Source organism: Netta rufina, assembly GCF_964035555.1.
Source record: "Netta rufina genome assembly, chromosome: 2".
In the NCBI taxonomy this organism is placed as follows: domain Eukaryota; kingdom Metazoa; phylum Chordata; class Aves; order Anseriformes; family Anatidae; genus Netta; species Netta rufina.
This window is the reverse complement of record NC_140124.1, coordinates 96,519,548-96,538,224: the sequence shown is the minus strand read 5'-3', so window position 1 is coordinate 96,538,224 and position 18,677 is coordinate 96,519,548. Positions and strand designations below refer to the sequence as shown.

General features: G+C 36.6%; 1 protein-coding gene across 2 annotated transcripts in view; it reads left to right on the top strand.

Annotated features, from left to right (window-relative positions):
* The window catches only part of CARMIL1 (capping protein regulator and myosin 1 linker 1), a gene marked incomplete at its 5' end in the record, with an annotated part of 184,911 nt that overhangs the window by 73,907 nt on the left and 92,327 nt on the right, over positions 1-18,677 (top strand). For both annotated transcript variants that reach the window (XM_084281387.1, XM_084281386.1), the window contains 8 exons: positions 498-548; positions 4,550-4,609; positions 6,976-7,097; positions 9,098-9,195; positions 9,507-9,577; positions 9,711-9,784; positions 14,684-14,759; positions 17,002-17,090. In XM_084281387.1, the coding sequence (XP_084137513.1) occupies positions 498-548; positions 4,550-4,609; positions 6,976-7,097; positions 9,098-9,195; positions 9,507-9,577; positions 9,711-9,784; positions 14,684-14,759; positions 17,002-17,090 (641 nt within the window). The remainder of the gene's footprint in view (positions 1-497; positions 549-4,549; positions 4,610-6,975; positions 7,098-9,097; positions 9,196-9,506; positions 9,578-9,710; positions 9,785-14,683; positions 14,760-17,001; positions 17,091-18,677) is intronic.

Here is an 18,677-nt window from a genome sequence, read left to right as displayed (position 1 = left end):
TGCCAGAGAAGAAATGCAGTTGGTGTCACTGAGAAATCTTTGCATTGTTATTCTGGATACACTCTGTGTATCCAAAGGAAAATATTTGCATATAGTCTCTTATATTACTACCATCATATTTATGTTGCATATTTTGGTCACATTTAATGCACCGCGGTTCCTGAGAGGACTTCTTACCCTTGCTTCTTTTTAAAGTGTAACTAAGATTGCTATTAGATGTCCTTGAGAGATCGATTAAATACATTTCTTCTAGTTTGATGCTACTATACTAACTAGTTGGTAGATGACCAGATTGCAGCAGTCTATTTGCTCAGCTGTACTGGATCGGAGCCCAGTTTTGCTTCCTTCAGTGTATGACAGCAAAGGGAATTGTTGCTAACTCCACTTGAGGCTTTTTCCCTCTGGTTTCAGGATTTTCCTAGAAGAGATTCTTTAATAATATTACTGATAAATGAAGTATTTCTTACAATTATTATTATTTTTTTTTCTCCTAATAGATTTTGGCATCATGTCGGGCATTTCTTTTAACATCTCGGATTCCCACCAAGGTAAAGCTACCGTGTTTCTACAACTATTGTGTATTTTTAGATATAAATGTAAGTTGCATAAACTTAGCATATTGTAGTTACACTTGTGCATATGTTTAAGAATATCATAAGGAATGTTGTTAAGGTGTGTGGTGTTAAATCTGTTAGATGCTTCCATTTATGTCTGTCCTAAATGAGTTGTCAGTTTACACGAACTCTTTTAGAGAAAATTTAACTTCTAGAAATGCAGGTGGCTGAAGTATTAGGCTGGAAACATCAACGTGATGAAGTGAGATATGAGTCTGATGACCTTTGTAGTGCTGCAGTTTCAAACAAGCTGATTGGCATTATGCGCTGTAGAGTTTCTGATGTCAAATAGGGATATAGTTGATTTGGAGACAGAAATTATGTTGAGCTTTACTAAATTCCCCTGTTTTCCGATGATTTCTGTGGAGATTGCAGTTCATTTTGAAACGCGTCTTTATAACTGTCCTTACCAAAGCCACTGAATTATTATTATTCCCAGAAAAATTTGTAATGATTGTTGTAGCAGTGAAAGAAAATTTCCACTTGAATGAAAATGACTGATGTGAAAGATCATCTCTTGTCCAGATTGGAACTGGTGAATGTGAATTTGACACACATTCTATATTGTGTTTTGCATATGTATATAGGTGTGTTACACACGTGTGTGCCTAAGTATGTGTATACGTAGATATGCTTTATAGAAATAACTGGATCAATAAATTGAAAGATTGATGTAAGTTTTTTAAAAATGGTCACTGCTATATGTGACCGCCCTTACCTATAGTTTGAAGATTCTGGCTGACAGATCAGATACCTCCAGCTTGAATTTCTGCTGAAGTTTATTTCCCATTGTTGATCACCCTGTCCATGTGACACGGATGTCTGTTGGGTTTTGGGTTGTAGTGGTTTACAGCCTGGTTTTCAGACAGAATTTGGTGACTGGTTGCATGGAAACAGTCAGCTGATGAACAACTCAGGTGTCAGTGCAATGGCAGAATGACAGACAGATGTTGGTGGCGACCTTCTTAAATAACCCATAGCAAAGCCATTGTAATTCAGCACAAAGCCTTTGAAGATATGGACTTGGTATGCTAAGAAATAGCTGTGCTTCCAGTTTAGCATCACAGGTGCCTCTCAAAATACCATTTTTATTTTTTATTTTTTATTTTTTATTTTTTATTTTTTATTTTTTATTTTTTATTTTTTATTTTTTATTTTTTTATTTTTTATTTTTTATTTTTTATTTTTTATTTTTTTTAATGGAGTTACTTAGTTGAAGAACTTCATTCTGTTTTCATGGAAAATCTAGAATATGTGCTAACAAAATTGTGACTTCAGTGATTACAAATGGAAGAAAGATGATCAGAGGAAACCATTCATGATCCTACGTCAAAATTCAACAAGTATATCTTGATAATTACTAGGATGGTTGAAAATACATTTCTTTTGTAGAAAGACTAACCAAACTCACTGAAGTTTATGAATTCTGTTGTATTTTCAGAAGAAGCTCAGCAGCTTTCTGAGCCTGAGAGCTTCCTTACAACTAACACACAGTCACTCCTAGCAAGACAGCTGAGAACATACAGCAAAGATGTTTTATTCCTCCAGGGCGCTCTCACAAAGTTGAGTGCACTCAGAGATGGTGGTTTTGGAGTGACTCTTACTACTACATCTGATTGCAAGCTTCACCTTTCCTTAAACACCGCTGTTGAGCCCTCCCTATAATCTACTAAGCAAGAATGAAAGTTTAAAGGGATAAAGGTTGTCTAAGTGAAATATCCACTTAATGAATATCCTTAGAGCACGGATATTACTATGGTCAGCTCATAACTTTATGTTGTGGTCCAATCGGTTCATTTCCACTAATCTAGATAGGTTAATAGAAAAGGAAGTGCAGTACTTAAAGCCTCCTAATTCTTGCTACAGTCTGTATAAAACATAGTTGCAACATCACTAAAAGTCGGATGTGTCATCTGGCCCACAGATAAGTGTCTGAAGTACTTGTGGGTATGTAATTGTTTGCAAACATGTTTCTAGTGCCAGCTTTCAGTACGTTATGATTGAAAAAAATTGAAAGCTTTTAAATCAGCTGTCTTGGTAACTACAGGGTCTCTAAATTAAACATACTTTTAAAAGGAGTATTTAGAACGTAATTTTAGGTAATAAATAAGATTATGAATTGTGAAATTCTGTAAAGATGATTTCATAGTTTCAGGTAGATGTGTTCTATGTTTTTTCTGCAAAGCAAGGACTGTAAATCCATGTGTTTAAGTAGAAAAATGAACTGAAGCTTTAGAGACGTGGCTATACTTTCTGGTATTTATTAATTCTAGTCGAGAGGACTTTTGCAGAATGCATTCTTGCATCTGGATCTGTGTAAACTTTTCTCAGGGGTAGAAATGTTTTTTTGGTTGTGTGTGTGTATATGTATGTTTGCACATTAGCAAAAGCGGAACCTTCAATCTGGTAAGTAAATAATTTGCAGATATGGAGGATTTCAATCACAGAGACTTTTTCCTAACATTTCAGTTCAATTTGGGGAAATAAATGTCAAATAGTCTCCTGTTTAATTGCTTAATTTAATTAGCACCAGAGAAAAAGAGCCTTTTACTTCTATATGTGTAGTCTAGTCTAACAAGCAAGAGCTGCTCTGGATTTTATTTAATTATTTTCTGGTCTGAATGAAATGCGTGGGGCTCTGTGCTGTCATCAAGAACAAATGCCAGTCCTAGCTGGGAAATCAGGAACCGGTGAGGCCTGAGGAGAAGTGGATGTCTTACTCTTGCAAGAATGCAACACACTGGTGTGGACAAGGGGAAGATGCTTTCATTGTTTCTGTCTCATGTGCCTCAACTCTTCGATAATGAGCCTTTTTAGATACTTACTTAATAACAAATCTTAGCTAGTTGTCAAGTTTGGAAACTGATTTGTGTTTGCCATCTTTGTGCAGGGGCATTCTTTAGACTTACACTTGGTTACTGAACGCTTCAGGAGTGTTTCAGGATTTTTTTTTAAGGATTGCCACCAATGTAGAGGTAGAATAACATGGTGTTTGCTGGTTAGCCTGCAAGCAGGCAGGTTGTGAATCTAGGATAAGATAAAGTAGGAGAGACTTCATATATACAATTCTAACAGGCTGCACAATCACAATGATTTTGATGATAAATAAAAGGAAATGACCGTGCTAGTGACTTACCCTGTGGTTCTGATTCATTCCAAGAGATTTGTTTCATTCTTTATATATGAGCTGTCAAGACGTTTGTCCACGTGGTTGTGAATTCAGACCTTGGCAAACTTCCTGAAGCCTTAGAATTGTCCTCAGAGCAGAGGGTTTTCCTGCCTCTGCATCTTCTAAAGGTCCATTTGGATTAAATAACTGCACTGTTCTTCACTGCCTAACCTGAATGTTGTCCAGATAACCCAGTCAGGAAAAGATAATGTATTTTTTTCCTTCTAGAAAACTTAAAATTTCTAGACACGCTAAGATAGTCTTGACCATTTCTATTTTTATAATTATATATACGTATCTTTTAATATGTATATATAAATAGTGTAATATGTCCTTTCAGCTTCTACACAGTAAAATTTTCATGTCTGTGATCAGTGTAACTAATGAATGAGTAATATGTGATGCTGTTAAGTATTCTACTCCATGATTATTCAATCACAAGTGTATAATCAGTAGGATATTGTATAAACAATGATGCTTTCTAAGGTAAAGTTTTGTCCTCAAACTTGTTAAAAGTTTGTGCTTATAGCTTGCAGTAAAATGCTCAATGTGATATCCCTGTAACCTCTAATTGAACCTGCAACAAGCAAATGTGTAAAAAAAATAAATACAAATCTAAGTGCATAATGCGATCAGATATTAACAAATATTTAACATCTATTACAGAAATCGACGTAAAAAGCCAGTAGCCTTGCTCAAGGATTTTTAACCTTTTTAAAATCAGACAGTGTTTGTACTAATGTGGCGTTTTCTTTTTTGACTGCAGTTAGAACTAACTTTCAGCTACTTGGAAATACAAGGAGTAACTTCCTGTAAACCCGGTCAGGTGAGTGTTTTCAGACTTAAGAGAAATCAGGCTGTGACACACTGATACGTGTTACCACCAGCAGTATTCTAGATAAAAAGACACTTGTTTGCTCATTGCTAAATCTGTTCCAGTCAAGGAGGTAGTGCTCTAACATGTAGGTGTCCCCATCTGGTGAGCACGTTGTACATTTGAATTCTTGGGTTCGTGCTGATTGTAAAGTTTGACAATAGAGATAAGGATTTAAAGAGTCAATTTTGGGAACCTGCTGCATGGGTGGGATAAGAAATACTGTTTTTTTCATAGCTCAGTTGGAGCAGAACAAGTTTTAATTTGTTTCGTAAGTGCATATTTTTTCTCAGAGATAATAAAACAGTGGTGGCTGGTATTACAGTCATCACTTGGATGATTATGAGTTTTCAAGTTTGAAAGACTTTTGTGGTGTATACCATTATGGTGAAACCAAGTGCTACTGCATACATTGCAGACAGACTTCTATCGTCACCTACTCTATAAAGCACTCTGTACATAACACAAAATAGGTTTGGCAGCAGGTAATGTGCTCCCAAAAAAGTGAATGTCAGAGAAGGTGGCAGGAAGAAAAACATTTTTGATACATTGTTCATTCATAAGATGAACATGTTGATAAGATTTGAAGTCCAATTTTATCAAAGTCTTCATGTGGTTCATATATATTTGGCTTTTAATTTTTTTTTTTTTTCAGAAATAAGAGAATCTGGCACTTTATTTGAACTCTGAAAAGTTCTCTTTGTATTTAACACATCGTATTTTTAACATGACTTTTGAAGCGCTCTGTAAAGGGGAAAAAAACAAGTCTACATGTTTACTTTTTTGATAGCAAAACATTTAGTAAACTGTGTTGGTTTTGTGACCTTATTTATTTCAGGTAATAAAATGCCATGGTAGCTAATGCTAATTATCATTAGTCCCATAGAAGATCATTGCTGTATCAGGATTTATGAGGGAAAGTCCTGATTCAGCTTCATTTAGCATACCATTTTCCTAAAATAACTTCTAAAGTGTAAATGTTTACATCTGCTTGTGTTATAAATGTGTAAGGCACACAGCTGAAGGCAGGTGGAACTGTTGGTTATTCCTTGTGGGACAAATGTTGGTGCTGCAGTTTTCCTGCAAGAAGCACATTGTCTTTGTGATGTCTGAAGGACTTAATGTCATGCTAGGCATCTCACAGAAAGCTTCCAAGCATAAGATAATAAATGGACAGAGTGATGTAGGAAGTAATATTGGTGGTGAAGAAAAACAGCAGGATGTTGCCCACTTGTTCACCTTTGGAGTGTGACAGCAACTCTCTGAAAGGAGTTGAATTAGCGGCAAAAGGTGTGAATATTCTCCTTGTGCTTTTGGGATAAAGCAGCCTCTTCTGGAGTTAACCTGGTACCGATCCTAGACGTGAACTAAGAACTGAAAGTGCTCCAAGTACCAGTTTCAAATAAAAAATAATAATTTCTGTTGCATATTGTGCAGTGTCCCCATTAGGATTAAGACAGAAATGTACAGAGACAATGCTAATGTTAAGAGCAGGCTTCTTATTTTGTATATGCTGTACCTAACCTCAAAGTGTTTGACTTGGGCTTGTTGGTTGCTCTAAATATACACATTGGAGAAGACAGAAGTATTACACAGCTTCCTGTGACACGGCCAAAAGCAGCAGCAGACCTGATGTGTCAGTCATACAGCAACCCAGTTGTATTCTGAACACTCATATATATGTATATATGTGTGTGTGTGTGTGTATAGATATATTTATATATGTATTATTGCAGAGAAGGGTAGCAGAAGGCTTTATTTCTCCCCCTAGTTGAAGCACGTATTCCCCAGACAGGAGGCCTGTTAAGTTAGCTGAATTGCTGCATCCTTTGAACTGGGACATTGTATTACCCTAACATTTTCTTAAACAGCACAGATCAAAGCATTAGAGCTTTTACAGAGAATTGCAGCTGTTAAAGACTTTCCCTTTTTGCTCAAGGAAGCAGGCCCTGTTTGTTCAATAGTTTCCTGTCAGGCTGCGCTCACTTCTCCTGGTGTTCTGGGATGTGGTTCAAAACAGGACAATACTGTGAAAAGTTCTTGGTTTTGGAAGTGCTAACTGAGGTCAAGATCTTTGGAAGCCTTTATTCCCGTGGGAAGCAGGGCGCTTTTAGGAAAAGCAAAGTTTGAGTACGCAGTTCTTGTACATTCAAGAAGCTCAGAACCTCTGCCTGGGACATTGTCATGGCATGTATCACAGAGTAACAGATCCTTGCTGGCATGCAAAGCATTCAGCCAGCATTCAAAATGCTGTCCTTTTTCCATGGATGTGAATTAGATGACACCCAATTCCTGCCCTCATGCTCTCTTGTTTACAGCTGATTATGGAAACTGAGAAATGCAACATCTCCATGAAGATGGCGTCCTCGGAGGATGTGAACGAGGTGCTGGCACACATCGGAACCTGCCTCAGGAAGATATTCCCTGGACTCTCTCCAGTGTAAGTGTCTTGTAGGCCAACTGTAGCATGAGCAGATTGTGTGTAAGGGTGACAAGCCACCGCCTTTTGTCCTTGCATCAGATGTGCACTGAAGGTACAAAAAAGACCTTGAGGCAAGCACTAAGTCTTCATTAGGTCTTTTGAGGTATACACGAGAGCTGTGACATGGTGCAGACCATAGCTCAGGCATGCTCTGTAGGGTCAAAAAAGCCTTTAGTTTGAAGGGGTTAATACAGGTAGTTAAGAGTCGTAAGTTTTTATTTTAACTTATATTGTCTGTCCAACCTTAGGCAATTTAGGTTGTAGTTTTTGGCTTGAGTGTATTCCTTTCCTCATAACCAGTTGTGATACTCAGTGGGTTTTGCCACCTTTTATTGTTTTTTCTCCCCAGCAGTAAATTTGAGTTGGAAGTAGAGCAAGAGGTTCTGTTTACTTTGAATTTTGTGCAATGATTCACAGGGTTGGGAGCCTTGCACTTCAACACCAAGCCCTGGACGTTGTCATATACTTTTTGTGGAATAACTGGCTCCTTGGATCATACATCTGATTTTCTTGCCTTTTTTTTTTTTTTTTCTTTCTGTATTGTTTTCACATTTTTTTTCTTGTATTTGTGCTCTCCTCTGCCTCTGAATTTTATTATCTTGCAGCAATGCTCTGTAGTTTTCCTTCATTTTATTTTCTTCTCTCTACCCTTGCCTCATCTTCATCACTGTCTACAAGATAAAGCAGCTCTACTATTATTCTCTTCAGCTCCTGGTTGTTAGCAATATTAGAGAAAATGGACCGTGTAAGAGTTTTCCAGGATGCATTTATTTTTGAGTGTAATTTTGTAACAGACATTAAATGTAAGTGGTCAGGCTAAATTTACATGTTTTATTTGGGGTGTGTGTCTATTATTCACCTTTCCTTTAGAAGGAGTAGGAATTTTAAATTCATAAACTCTAGCTGGCGGCTCTTTTATTTCCACTTTATCGCTGTGGCAGTATTTTTAACTTCCCTAATGGAGATGGAGATCTTCCTTCAAGAAGCATAAATACAAGTGAATATTTGTGAGCAGAGTTGCCATAAAACTGCAGTAATTATGTGAGAAATGTAAGCAAAAGGAGCAGGGCGAAGAAGGCCGCAAGGCTGTACGTGTTTTTGTCAGCATTTGTGAAGGCCTTGAGCTGTATACATGTTTTTTCTGGGCTTTCTGGAGAACATCGCCGGGGCATTTTGTATAGCAGTATATAGATTGCTTGGTTCCCAGAAAAGAAATCAAATTTCTTGCTCTTTTCTCAGATGGCATAGCTTTCCAAAATGAGGATGCTGGAGTTATGTAGCTGATATAAGATGGGAACAGGCAACAAGGGGGAAAGAGGTTTCTCCTATTAATATCTCATTATTTTTTTTCTTCTGTTTTATGGAATTCTGGAATCTAAGACCGTTCTGTCATTCAGAAGAACAGATACTTTCAATTTTTAAGACCAAGAAAGATGTGTTTTTGCCTAGAAGAGGAAGAACACTAAAAATTGCAACAATTAGAGCTAGGAGTGCAGCTCAGAGGCCATGTGTAGGTAGCTACTCAGTGAGCTCTGTAGCTCTTCACACTATGAGACTTTCACTGTATAAAAGCACTTGAGTAGATGGCAGTAGTTTCAGGGTAGCCAGTAATACTATGTCTTCCTCCTATTTTTTTATCTTTGTCATAGTCAGGGAGCACAAGTCTAGTTAGCTTGAGTGATCCTGTCACAGAAATGGGCTCAGTTGTTCCAGGAGTCACAGAGTTAATTCTTGGAAGGAAAGAAGAGACAAATAAACGTTATTCCTGCTACCTGCATCATGATATGTTTGACTTTCAGGCAGAGAATTGAGTTGTGTTAAAGATGGTAAGACTTCCTATATGCAGGAACTGGAAATTTAAAACCATACTTGAAATAAATTAGATTGGTGGGTGCATATAGTGATACAGGTTTAAAAATATTTTAAAGTCATGAATACTTTTTCCCTTTTGCTTTCAGGAGGATTATGAAAAAAGTAACTATGGAGCCTTCAGAAAGACTGACCAATCTCCAGGCCCTGTGGGACAGTCAGACAGTGGCAGAACTTGGACCTTGTGGTGAGAATGAATCTAGAGGCTCAAATATAAAAAGGTTGGAATTGCAGTGTCAGGAAGTCTAATTCTATTTCTGGTAGGAGCTTGTAAAGGTGTAATTAGTATGGAGCAGACTTCTGATTGGTAGGTGAAAGCACTATTTTAAGCTTTCTTGCAACCTGCTGGGTGTTACAAAGATAGGATGGTCAGTTTCTTTCAGCAGCACAATGGACACACTTCTGAGAGAAAAAGACAGTGAGTTTTGACAGTGTGCTTTTAGATGTCTTCTTGTTTGTTTTTCAATTATGTTGAATACTTTCTTGGGTCATTTCTAGGAGGCTTTTCGCAGATGTATGCATGTGTGTGTGATTGGCTTGGATTTCCCTACAGAGAAGAAGTACAATGGGTAAGTACAGGTCTTGTGCTGGAGCTCATTTCAGCTAACTGTACAAATGATGAAGGAGCAGATAAGTCATAATATGTGGGGAAGTGAGGAAATACATTCGATAAAGATGTATTTGGTTATGTATTTTTAACAGGATGTTGACACAATTTATCTGACACAAGATACAAGAGAGTTGAATTTGCAAGACTTCAGCCATCTTGACCACAGGTAAACAATATGCAGTAATCATGGTAATACTTAGCAAATTTTCCTTGTCTCTTAACCTGTCCTTCCAATAGAATTTGCCTGTCCTTGCTAAAGCCCGATACTTCCGTAGCTGTCACTTGAATGTCTAGACCTCTGAAATGACCATCTATAGCATTTTTAGTTTTCAGCACAAAGATGCTGTTTTTACACAAAAGCCCCATAAAGAGCACATTTCATTGTGAAGATAAATATATTTTGCTACTGGAAGCACTCCAAAAAGATAGCAGATAGAAAACATGCAACTACATTGGCAGGGAAAATAAAAAAGGAAATTATGTAGCATTTATTTTTGCAGAATCTTTCTCGTGGGGTATACAGTAAAGGAAATTAATTTTTTCAGCAAGTCAGTTGAAGTTTTAAGTTATTCAGCTGAAACCCAGCCAGTAGTTTCTCCACTGACAAAAGATGCTATCAAAAATATGTACTTTCAGAAAGGCATTTATTGAGGGTAATTTTACTATAAGATGCTGAAACTTAGTTAAGTGTTGTATTTGGTTTACTGATTTTATCTGGCTGAGAAAATTGGATTCTAAGAACACTGAATCTGAAGATATTTAAGTAAGAAGAAGTGGTAAAGAGTCTTAATTAAAATCCATCATAATACAAGAAAAATGCCAATTTAAAGAAACTGTAAATAAAACAGTGTGTTTGCTTCTTTGGGAAAGCCCAAGGGAAGAATTAAGAATCTGTCAGAGATACAATGTTAAAATGTAACAGAAAGGATGAACTTGGAGGTTGGTAAATAAGAGTATTTTGGCTAAGTATTCTTTGCAGCTTTAAGCTACATAGTGTGTAAACTCACACACACATACACACAAAAAGCCAACAACAAAAAAAAGTTGCATATTTACTCAGCTTTTGTGGTGTTTTCACTGTCCATACTGAATTCCATGGTGATGTTAGTACCCATGTTGGCTAATTCAGTAGTAACTTAAGGTAGAATACAGGGCTTCATGACAGGTGTAGCCAAATAATTTCATTGGTTAAGACTTGTGGAGAGAAGCTAAGGAAAGGAGTACTATTTAGCACAAGCAAATGTGGGACAAGAACACAAGAATGGTTAAAATTATTGTGCTGAGAAGAACGTACGTCATTCTTGAAAAAGGGACTTGCAGATACTCATATTCAGCAGAAATTTAACACTAGAACAAGTTACTAGTAGTGAAAAACACTACTTGTTAATGAAAACTATAAGTGTTTTAAGTATTTAAAGCATCTTATCTGGTTCAAATGAGCTGTAGCTTAACTGAAGGTTTTCACTGAAATATACCTTACAAAATTCACATCACCAAGGAGATATATTTGTGTTGTTAATAAAAGTTTTTATTAAATGTCTCATGATTGCATAAGTCCAAAGATTCAAAACAATTTTAGATCCATTTACATGCGTTAGAACCCAACTTGAGATTACGGTTTCTTAGTACTGAGACTGGAACTGAGAAAAAGGTTCTAGATTGAAATTTTCAAGAAAAATGATTTTTTTTTTAGGAAGTCAAAACCATATGTTATTCATTACAAGTAAAAATTAGGATCTGAGATCCCATATAATTCAAGAGTGTAAGCAAGTGTTTTGTCAGATATTTAGTAAAGTAAGAAGACTACATTAACAACATGCCGATGTCTCTTTGATTTTGAGAAACTTGTACATCTTGTCCACCTGATTTCCAAGATAACTGAAACTGTATACTTCATGCTGTGGAGTAGCTCTGAGGTGAGGTAGGATGAATATTCAGTTATCTAGATAAAAGGACTATGCATTGCAAAAACTAAACTATTTGTGCTTTTCCCTTGTGAAGTATTTCTGTTAGAGGTCAACATAAGATGGCATGAATTTTAGATGAATTTAAGTTCCCAGAGTGTCTGACACTTAGAGTGCATAACATGGCTTGCCACTTGGGAACATGACTTCTGAGGTTTTATCTGAAGTTATGTTGTGCTGTGAACCATATAATTGTGTAACATAAAAAAAAAGAAAAAGAAAAAAAAAGGCAAATAGCACTTATGTTAAGTCTGCAGCAAAATTTTCATCTGTGTTTTAGCCTTCAAAAATGTGGACATTCACAAAATCTGTTGTCAGAAAAGTGTGATTAGTTAGATTTTTTTTTCTTCGCTGTTTAGATTTCCTGTCATCTTAAATACACTGGGGGACTGAATTGTCAAAAAAAAAAAAAAAAATGAAGGCACTGGCAAAGTTTGAATGTTGTTGAAGCTTGGAGAGATTTTCTGCATTCCAGAAGAACAAAATCTGTTTTCATTTAAGATGGCACAGATTTACATTTTGTACAGTCTGTAAATCTTTATTCTGGATGGTAATTTAGCAAGCAGACTAATAAATAAACGTAAGCAATTCAATATAACTTGGTGAAGGAATGTTAGGAGATGTCCTTGCTTTTGGAAATGGTCATTAGCATTCTTTCTTACTGCAAAAGAATTTCTAATTTTCTAATTTCTAATTTCTAATTTTTTTATTTCAATTTTTCTAACTTTCTAATGCAAAAGAAGATCATTGTTAGTACCACATCTAGAATTTAATAGAAATAAAGTGAAAAAAAGAGCAGTATATCATTTTGAAAAGGAAAAATCAAGAATAAGTACAATAAGGTTAGGTATGCTTAAAGTAAGACAAGGAATAGAGCTAAATTCCACAAGGATTCTCACTGGTAGGAAACACCTTCAAAAATTTAAACAAAATGAAAAATAAAATTAAACTATGTAACTTTAACTTTCTCTAACTTTGTTTAACTATTAAATTTTCTCTTTAAAATTGGATGGTAAAGTGAAGAAGAATTTGATAGACAAAAGTTTCTAGACAGAATACTGCAGGAAAGGCAGATGTTCCACTATCTTCAAGCATGTAGAGGAAGGGAGATGATTTTTTTTTTGCTGTTTTTTCTCCTCCAGTTGGTATTACAGAATTATACCAGTATCTGTGCTTGTCTGAAGTTTGAACAAACAGGCCTTGAATACTGCAGAAGACTAAACTATTTAAAGATGAGAATTTGCAAATCAGCAGGCTTGATTTATTTTAAATTATTCCTGTCCTGCTGTAGCAATGTTTCTTTAACTTCTTGAAAGCACAGCAGCTTTTTTCCACCAACTCCAAACACCCCCTGTGCTTCGACTGTTTTCATCCCAGGCTTGGGAAGGAGAGGAGAGAAAGGGACAGCCTCAAGCAGCCTCTGCCTGCGGTCACCCTCCTGCCCAGGAGGTGCTGAGCTCTTGCCAGCTGCCCAAGCTGGTTTACCCAGGTAGTGTAAATACATGCAGCCAGTAATCGCTGCTCATTGTCCCTCTGTTCCTTTGGAGGAACTGGGCTGCTGTCCACCGCTGACATGTAACCACCAGAGGTGTTCTCTACCCCTTTTGGGGTGGCTGTCCACAGCACGAAGAGCATTGTTTTTTTTTTTCCACCCTAACATCTCACTAGTCAGTCACTTTTTTAAAATTAAAAAAAAAAAAAAAAAAAGTGTAATGAAAAAATATAAGTGTGGTAGGTGGAAATAAATCCGTATAGTTGATGAAGTTTGTAAGACTACAATGTCAGAAATGAATTCACAGTGAGACTTGATGCATGCTGCAAACAACGTGGAAGGTAGGCTTAATCCTTGAAGGGCACCACACACTTCACTCTATATCTCCTCTACAAGTGTTTTTGGGAGCTTCACAGTTGGTGGGCTACAGTGTTTTGCTGCAAAGTGCCACAGCTTCTTACTGTCATCTCTGTGATGGGCTTGTACTTCCAAGTGCACCAGCCTCAGTTCTCAATATATAGCCTGCAGAAAGTTTGTCCATATGATGTTGCCATGTCTCTTGGCTTTCTTACATGCTTAGTGATCACCCTGCAGTGTTTGAATGTTCATGGAAGAAGGTGAAGGAGAGGAAGAAGGAAGAGGATGTGCTGCATGCTTAGTGCAGATATATGCCTACCTGCATATGTCCTGAGTGAAACACTTGGGGGTGGTACTAGCTTATAAAAGCTAATAATTGTAAATTTTTCCCTGCAAAAACTGAGGCTCACACAGCACTATTTTGCCGATCGTGTACATTCACATACATCACAGCTCTTTGTTATGTTATAAAGGCAAGGGGTTTCTAAGTAACTGTTGAGTCTGCGTGTGGGTGTATATATGTATTTAATGCGTTGTGTATAAATGATCCAAGTGCTGTGCTGCTAAGTGGTCTGCCTGTGCTTGATGAATGATTCTGCTGGGGGGTGGCATGCAGACATGGTATTTGTCAATGTCTGTTACTGGCGGAATTTAGCAGAGGGGGAGCAGATCAAATTAAGAGGCTTGGAATAAAGAGAACGGGAATAATTTAGAATTTCATTTGTGAAATCCCTGTTACAATTAAGGAGGGTTTGTGCTGGAAGTCGCATTATCCTTTTGCAGGTCTCCTGCTTCCTAGGGGAATTTAACTATAGAGATGAGACAAGGATATGTTCTCTAGAAGCATTCAGTCACGGGATTATATTAAATCATCAGACTGCCAAAAAGCTTTTTAGCGTCACGCTCAATTATAATTAGAGGAGATTAAGAAGCTTAAATATGTCACAGGCTGAAGAAAAAGTAATGCTGAAAGTAGGAATGGCAGCACAGACAAATTTCGTGTTTAAAAATTCATGCTAGAATGGATGTCAGTTGGCCAGTCAAAAATTTGTATTAAAATTCAGGCAAGTCACACAGCTGCTCTTTTTTTTTTTATTTTTCAGAATGCAGAGCTTTCTGTAATGCTGATGGCAGTCAATTAGCATTGCAAAAGCAGAGGGAATTAGATATGAAGAGCACTTAAGAGACTGTTTCAAATGACCCAAACTGACAGTTATATGAAATGTGTGTAAAAGTGTTTTTCTTTTTCTAGAGACTTAATACCTATAGTTGCTGCTCTGGAGTATAATCAGTGGTTTACAAAGCTGTCCTCCAAGGATCTGAAATTAGTAAGTAACAAATTGAAATTGTATATCTGCTCTTACTAGGCTGTGCTGTGCCTTAGAGGATGCCATTGAATTTTTTAAGGTGAACTTTTTGAGGTAAATACGACTGGGCAGTCTTATTTGAAAATTGAAAATTGTTTCTCCATTAATTGTATTAGGAAATTATAGAAAGTTGGATGGTTCATTCATGCTGTAGAAACACTACTGAGAGCCAGGTCTTGCCAAAATTTCACATGAATAAAGTTTGAAAATTTTATTTGGCCATAATGGTAGCATGTAAAGCTGCTCTATCAGGTGCTACCAGCTCCCTCAAACAATATGAGGTGACTAAACAGGAGACAAACTGTAAAGCAGCTAGAAATATCTGTGGCTTTATGGAGGTGTAAGAAAAATACCAAGATTCCTTTTTTTTTTTTTTTTTTTTTTTTTAACCTCACATCATGGAACAGGCTTTTCTTGTAATTTTCATCTCATCTTGATGATTTTTATCTCCCAGTTGTCTGAAACTATCCCTTTAAAGTATGTAGTGACATGTGATGATGATATTCTTCCCCAACAGCATTCTTTTTGGAAAGTAAAAAGTGGGGAAACAAGTTGGACAACTGAAGAAAATACCAAGAAAATAAGTAATTAAGTGTCTTATTAAATATATGAAAATACACCTTTAACCTGAAAGCCAATAGTTACAGGTTGAATTAGTGGTTTGAGAAACTGTTTTCTCTTAAGTTACTTATTTTAATAAGATATTTGGGGGATTTTTTTAGCAACTTTTATATAATAAGCAAATAAACTTTGTCAATCTTGAAACTGTATCAGTCCTTAAAACAAACAAACAAACAAAAAAAAAACAAAAACAAAAAACAAAAAAACAAAAAACAAAAAACCAAAACACAATCTTTCATACATTCAAATTTCAGTCAAAAATACCAGGAAAATACAAATTGTTGGACAGTAACTCCATGCCACAGGGACACTGCTGAGGGTCGGTGTGAGGTCAGACATATCCAGAGGCCACTGAATGTATTGTTCTGCTTTGTGAGTCCCACTCTGACATTGTGTTTGATAGACATGATCTGTAGTGTTTTTACAGTGCATGCATGAAACTTTCCACTTGCAATTGCTCTGCTGCAGAAACACCATGATGATGTTCTGAATTATTAAAATATGAAAGGCAAAGATATAATTGGAGAGAGAGTTGAATTGTCAATCTTTAGAAAACATTGTCACCTTTACTGTGTAAAGGATTAATAAGATTTCTGTGTGTGCTAGAGCATTTTTTTTTTCCTTTTAGGAGTTTCAGCAAGTTTATGGCATCAAAAATGCCATACTGTCATTAGAGATAAAAATGTCCCAAGTATGAATGCCAGATTTTAAGGGTGGATGACAAAGAATAGTTTCAGCGCTTCATGATCATGACTAAAGTTCAGTTTTGGACTTCATCTGAATGTGTGCTGTGAAAAAAGACTAAGAATCAAAATAAGAGATTATAATACAAGGTGATGAGATACAAAGCTCACTGTAGAGCTTTTGTAACCTTGAGGTTTTATCTCTGTCTGAATGAGCACAGCAAGCAAACCATTTTGTAATGTTTGGATCATGGTACTTGTAAATGTCTGTGCAAATTCCAGAATTCAGCAGGAGTATGATCATGAGATGTGATTTATTCTGTGTAGGCTGGCACAACTCATGCTGAAATACAGTCACCCTTCAACACTAGTCCCTAAGCAATCTTTGGAGGACATGTATCTAGAGCGCTCTTGCTCTTGAATTTTTTGTTTCCTTTTTGTCAGCTTTAAAACATCTTCCTCGGTGTTTAGTTGTTGTTCCTGGTCAGGCTTTATTCTCCATTGCACTAGTTGTAATTTTTTTCTGAGGGATTAGCATCTATGTGAATAAGATTTCTTCAAAAACTATATGAGTGTGTTTTTCTGAGTCCCAGGGTCTGGGGTGATGGTTTCTTTATATATTTTACTATAATTTTAAAAAATCTGCCCCTTATGATTAGGTGGCCTGTTTCATAAATGACTCGCTTTTAGTTTGCCCTTTATTTTTCTGAGTCTTTTCTAGATGTCCTCTCTTGCCATCTGACTCTCTCTGGGATGTTCCTGGTATTCTTATTTATGTATGACAAGAAGCAGCTCATAGCCTGAATCCTGTTATGACGTACAGCTTATAGCTAACTAACTAACCAACCATATGTTCTATGTTTGCGTTCTTTAACACTCTTCTGTCTTTTTTGTGGCAGTCCACTGATGTCTGTGAGCAGATTCTGCGAGTGGTGAGTAGGTCCAATCGATTGGAAGAACTGGTATTAGAGAATGCCGGGCTTAGAACGTAAGTAATTTCTTCAAAACGTTGCATTAGATGCTGCTTACTCTCAGCAAAAAGGATGTGTGATGTATGTTAGCCAGAATAAGCATTAGAAAAGCTCAAGCTTAATGTCTAGCTTGCTCTGAGGAGTCTGTAGTCACGAACGTGTCATTAAGTTTAGGTTCCTTATGGTCCAGAAAATCTGGACCAAAAATATCTAAACTGATATTTTCTTAAGGTTCAGCCTGGAAAATTGGGTTAAGTGGAGCAAAATGGGTTGGATAAAAGATAAACCCTAAATAAACTCACACTGTTCCTCTCCAAGTAGACTTACCAAGAGAAGTATGAAAACTTTTTTGTCATTTCAAAGTACTCAAGGTTTTGTTAAAAAGTGTATCATTCCATCTTGTATAACAGATTATAGTTTAATTCCCAAGAAAGCTGTTTTTACCTTTTGAGGATTACATTTGTGGTTCAAATTTAGTAATACCTCTACTTTAGCAACTTTTTTTTTTTTTTTTTTAAAGAAGCAAGAAAGTAAATGATTGTTTAATCCTTTGCTATAGCCTTAAAAGAAAAGTATGTTAAAGTAAGATGTGCAGTATAATTCTTGTATGTGTTTTAAATACAGTACGTTATAGCTACTAGGTATTTTTTTTTCTTCTTCTCTTCAGAGCAAATAGATGCAAAGTTCAAATTACAAACTAGCCCTGATGGAAGTATGTGTAACTTGTTGTGGTGTTAGAGTAGCATCTGAGACTATGTAAACAAAATAAGCTCTAGTACTGATTCATATCTGTGTTAAGAAACAAAGTATTGGAAAGGGAGAAAAAAAAAAAAAAAAGTCAAACAAGCACAGGGAAACGCTGTGGCATCAATTATTTTTCCTCCTATTCCACTGTTTGTTGCTTTTTCATCCTTTTTCAAAATTGGCTTTGCACTGAAATACCTCTGGAAGAGAATTGCCTAAATGACTCAGGAAAATTGTGGTGGAGTTTGGAATTACACCCAAGCTTTCTGATCACAATGTCCTTAAAAGCTGTCATTCAAATATGAACACCTGATTTTAATCTTGTTTTTCTTGTACTTTGTGCTATGAAACGCAGTGCTAATCATGAATATCAAAAGATATATTGACTTACATTTGCACGCTGCCTACAGTGACTTATAACTTGGAGCTGGTGTCAGTTTTAACAGGATTTGACAGATAATCAACCTGTGACTTTGGTTTTCATGCCTCCATCTACATGCACAGTGTTTGGCATTTTGCCCCGGTGTGTATCTGCTCTGATCAGCATTGTCTGTCTGTTTTTGTCAAGGACGCATTTGTCAGTTTTGCCAGTTATCATATCTGCTCACTAGGAGGAAATCCTATTGTTACTGGGCCTCTTCACGTCACATAGCTCACCAACCAGCCATTTTTAATGAGCTGTGACAGACTGCCAGGCCAGTATTGGGAAAGAGCTACCAAGATGAATGCTTTCAGAAACACCTGAGCAGCTGCAAGAGCATGTTCCCTCTGGTGGTAGGATCAGTTTAAGATGATTGCATTCTTTTCTGTCTCCAGGCATTTATGTCTGTGATTTGGTGTGGGACAAGAATCCATAAACA